We start from the raw sequence: 4,901 nt of genomic DNA, 5'->3' as shown, positions 1-4,901 counted from the left end.
TTTTTAAAAAAAATATATTTATATATTTATTAATTTATAAATTAAATTTGCATTTAATCTCTGAAAATAGAAATAAAATACCATATACAAAAAATACAATCCATTGCACAATATAAAATAAAATACCATATACAAAAAATATAATCCATTGCATTTAATTTGTATGTATAACAAAGACACATGTGTTAAACTTGTTACCATTAACATCTAATCGTAAGGACTCGAGTGTTAAACTTGTTACCATTAATATTTGATTCATAAGTCCTTTCAACAAGATTGTTACCTGCATAAACGAAAACAAACAGGAACATTAACAGCCCAGCTATGAACAATATTGTTACCTACATAAGTTACTAACATACTTATATACTCAGCTGGTTTGTAATATGGCACTAAGAAGCCCAAGAATTGTTTGTGTTTTTCCTGCTCCTGGTGGATCCTACATAGACAAAAGGTAAGAATTAACATTTTCAAAGTAAATATAAGAAAAAGGCATTATAGTAATTACCTCCATGCAATACTCAATGTTCTTCTGGATAAGATGATTTAGAATCTCTGGTACATATCATAAGGATCCCAAAATCATATAGTTGGTTATTGTTTAATTGTTTAATTTATAACATTTTTCCCAGGATAAATGATGTTTATAAAAATATTTGAGAAGCCATACTCAAATATATATATATATATATATATATATATATATATATATATATATATATATATATGTATGTATATATATATATATATATATATATATATATATATATATATATATATATATATTAAGTTCATTAAGTCAAAAAGAAACTAACAATTATAAACTTAAAAAGGATACTTGGGTCCACAACTTCAACCAAATTATCTGAGTTTAGCAACAAGATGTACTCTTTACCCTGAAAAGCATGATTGAGGTAATCTTGTTAAGTCTTATAAATTTAAAATGTTAATATAAAAAAATAAAAAAATGGACAGCTGGCTTTACTTGTAATAATAATTCATCAATTTTGCCACTCTTCTTCAAGGAGAGCAAAACCTCCTACTGAGCAAAAGCATACCTTTTTGCAAAAGGAAGAATTAAAAATAATTATACCATGTAGATATATAAATCAAGAATGAAGGGGAATATGAATATCCTTAGAACTTTAATTTTACTCATTAAAGTAAAGAAACAAATAGATCATACAATGGTTTATCCTTAGAAATTCCTTTGACATCATTCTCTGGTACTTGATCCTATAACAAACACATAATGTCATTGAGAAGTGACAAGATATGATAATAGAAAAATAAATAGATAAAAAGCTGATGCAGATGGGTCGTCCATTGTAAAAGCAATGATACCCTGGGCAACATCTTAGTTTAATTTAACAGCATGGACTTAAAAATAAAAATAGGAATTAAATGTACCTTATGTGTTGCTCAACTGACTTGGGTGGCAGCATCACTTATGGCATAAACTGTATTACTAAGAAGACTAGTAGTTCCTTGTGTCATGCATGTGATGAGTCCTGCTGGACTCTTCTATGTATGATGGAAATCGGTAACAAAAAAAAAAGCATACCATCAACATATGGAAATAGGGGGCCAACGGACTGAAGATAGTAGAGATCTTCGGATAATTTGAATAAAATCAGATTAATAGCTTGCACCAGTTGTTGTAGGGTGTCATTCACTGTTACAAGCCTATTATTTAATCCAATATAGTTGTGACCCTGAGGGGAGATCTTAATGTTAGGTCCATAGTCTTCAATGAAGGACCTGTAAATGTAATAACATATCAAAAATGGAAGTTGTCACGAATTTAAAATTACAAAGTAATAGATCAAATTTGGTCTTACCTAATCATGGATCCACCCTTTCCTATGATTCCACCACATGAGCTATTGGGTACAATCCACCCTTTCCTATGATTCCACCCTTTCCGATAATTGAACCAGCTTCAGCATTTGATGCAACAAACCTCAGATATGTTGTATCTATACCATCTTGAATGAAAAATGAAATGTTACTAAAACATAAAGACTGTGAGACTCAGGGGTGAAGTTATGGATCAAATGCAGATACCCTATCGACAACCCTTCCATTTCCCATGCTTTCCATTATTTTCTCAATATAATTTTCAAACATCAAATGAGATAATTAAAGGCTTACTGCTTCTTGCACAAGCCTATGTATGTTGAATCGCTACACCCTGGAAACTCCCCAATTGCTCCTTCAAATGAGATAATTAAAGGCTTTCCTTTTCCTGAAGCAACAATGGATCTAATTTATGATTTATGATGAATATATATAAATGTTAAATGATTGTGTATAAAATGACACACCTGACTGAGAATGTTTTTTCCCAATATGAGAAAAACAACCTGCATGGTTGTAGAAATATTAACTTATGGAAATAAAATGTTATTTAATGCATTCAACCTTTTTCAATATATGCAGAATCATATCATGAGATTTAAAGGGTTCAAAACTTACTAAAAGCTGCTGATGGAGTCACTGGATTATCGGAAAGCACACCATCCACAGAGAATCTACCATTATACACAAAATACAGATACGCTTCTACAGGGACATAACTGTAATTATATGCAACCTGCATATATTAATAGACGACATAATGGAGAAAAATAGAAAAATAAACATCATTCAAATCACAACACCATTTACAAAGGTGACATAAAGGTGAGAACCAGAAAAGAAGGGTACTGGTGTTAATGTATCTCAAGAAAATAAGGTTAAAAGTGGAAGAGTTTTGGAAATATTTGGGTTCTTATGTGCAGAAGGGTCTGTTTTGTGTGTTTGAAAGAATGGTGGAACAAATAAGGATTCTTCCAAGGGATAAACTTCCTGCATGTGCATCTTCTTCTGACGAATTGGTTCAGGTAAGCTTATTTTTGAATCAGGATTTATCTAAAAACCCATGCTGTCTGCCATCAAACTCATAATTTTTTCTTTTGTCTTGAATAACAAACAGATTTCTGGGGAAGTTAGTGTAGTTAGGAAAGCGCTTGAAATTCAATTGAAAAACTTTAAGTTTATTATATCAAGTATCAACTTACATTGAAGAAATGGATTGTAGGTCCCAGATGAGCAGATATGTGCTCCCCAAGATGCAGTTCTTCGTGTACAGACAAGGATATTTTGGGCTGCACCTAAGACCAAGCCAGTGATAGCAAAAGTCATTGTGACAGCAAAAGTAATTGAGATGCAGCACTTGGAGTATTGACATCATTTTAGTACCTGGACATTGAAACCAAACAAGAAGACATTAAACAAGGAGAAAGAAAGAGAAAAGGGATCCCTTCAGAAATTTATCACTAAAACCTATTTGAAAAATTCTAGAGAAAGAGATAACCCACCTTAAGACACCATCAACAGGTTCAACAAGAGGCTCCCAAGCTTCAAGTTTATCATTATATGATCTGGCGGCCAATGAGAAGCAAACAGTGGCATTGAGGTAATCAAGCCTGCTATGGAGACTAAATCCAATATTGCTCAATGATATGTTAGATAATGGTTTCATCTGCAATTCCAAACATATAAAACAATTCAGATCCTAGTTATCAATGCGGAGGATAACACTAAACCATTTATAAATATCCAGGGGGAGCCTGAGGCAGCCACAAAGATATACGTTCAACGCCTTTATGTTTCTTTATTTACCCGAGAAGTTGAAAACGAACAGGAGCTTTAAAAGGCTCATCATCTTCAAGAAGAGTATTATCCACACGTTAAAATGCCAATCCAGGAGAACTTCTGCAAATTAAAGAAAAAGTCAATAGAATACTCGAGATCTAGGTATGGTAGCATTTATTGAATTGGGAACTTCACATACATGTCACCAGAGTTACTTGTGATGCAGTCCCTTGGCGCACATGTAGATACCAAAGAAGCATGTATACAGAAGGCGGAGGAGAGTGAAGGTTGTGTCATTCGTGATTGTAGCTGAACAGTCTCTAATCTTCTTCAAATAGATTTTGGTGTGAGACTGGATCAGCTGCTGATGCAATCGTATATGAGTCGACAAAATCAAGCAATTGAATCAAAAAATGAAGTTGTTTATTTGTCATTAGTTTTCATTGCCCAAACAGAGGAGGAAATTGAGATAATCAATGGGTTCGAGCCGCCGTTAGAGGTGGTGGAGTTTCTGTTTAGCCGCTGTCGCTATAGAGATGTAGCAAGGTACGAGGTGAGAGCTAGGGTTCGAGCATGAGAAAGAACTGTTATAGGATCGCTGGTGATTGGATTTCATTGGAGGGTGGAGATGTAGAAGAGAGAACACGTAGTAGAGAAAGGCGGGGCAAGTTCTTCACAAAAAGCCCTAGCTCCGATTGGATTCCGGCATCGACGAGGCCTTTGACGCCGGTTTTTGTTTGGTTGAAAGCTTTGAGCTCCGATTGTTGATCGTAGCTTGAGCCCACTCAAGCAATGGTGGCAGCCATTTTTGTGAAGATGATCGTGTTATATATGCGAAGGTATTCTCTAGAAAGGTGAGTGAGCATCCTTGCAATTGTGGCCCTATGAACGTAAAGTGTTTGATTTCTTGTGAGAAATGAAGCGATAGAGATCGATCTATGGAGGATGTGGGTCGTTCTTTAAGGGATGAAAAAACCCTAGTTTCTTAGACTTTTTTAGTACGGGGTTTTCTAAATTTTAGATTCCCGCGAGGTATTAAGGATGGGACACGATGTTTGATGAGATCGATAAGGAGGTCAGGAGTGGCGGGGAAGCGGATCAGAGAGGAGAGAGAAGGAGGGAGAGGGGAGAAGATGAAAGATAGAAAGAAGGTAGAAGACGACTTTTCAAAATTTTGGGGATTTCGTTTCCCACCTCTACTAAACGCGCGTTTTCATTAAAATTATAAAGCGACAAATATAGAGGACGCGCCTTTAAAATAA

General features: G+C 34.6%; 1 protein-coding gene across 1 annotated transcript; it reads right to left on the bottom strand.

The window, feature by feature from the left end:
* Positions 1–370: 370 nt before the first annotated feature.
* On the bottom strand, positions 371–2,602 carry LOC128127787 (uncharacterized). Its single transcript, XM_052766477.1, has 6 exons — positions 2,479–2,602; positions 2,328–2,366; positions 1,895–1,988; positions 1,565–1,761; positions 816–919; positions 371–439 (listed from the first exon to the last, which is right to left on the bottom strand). The coding sequence occupies exons 1-6, from the start codon at positions 2,600–2,602 to the stop codon at positions 371–373; spliced, it is 627 nt and encodes a 208-aa protein (XP_052622437.1).
* Positions 2,603–4,901: the final 2,299 nt, after the last annotated feature.

This window comes from Lactuca sativa, chromosome 8, assembly GCF_002870075.4.
Source record: "Lactuca sativa cultivar Salinas chromosome 8, Lsat_Salinas_v11, whole genome shotgun sequence".
NCBI lineage: Eukaryota > Viridiplantae > Streptophyta > Magnoliopsida > Asterales > Asteraceae > Lactuca > Lactuca sativa.
The sequence above is the reverse complement of the archived record's forward strand: the minus strand, read 5'-3'. Positions and strand labels throughout refer to the sequence as shown.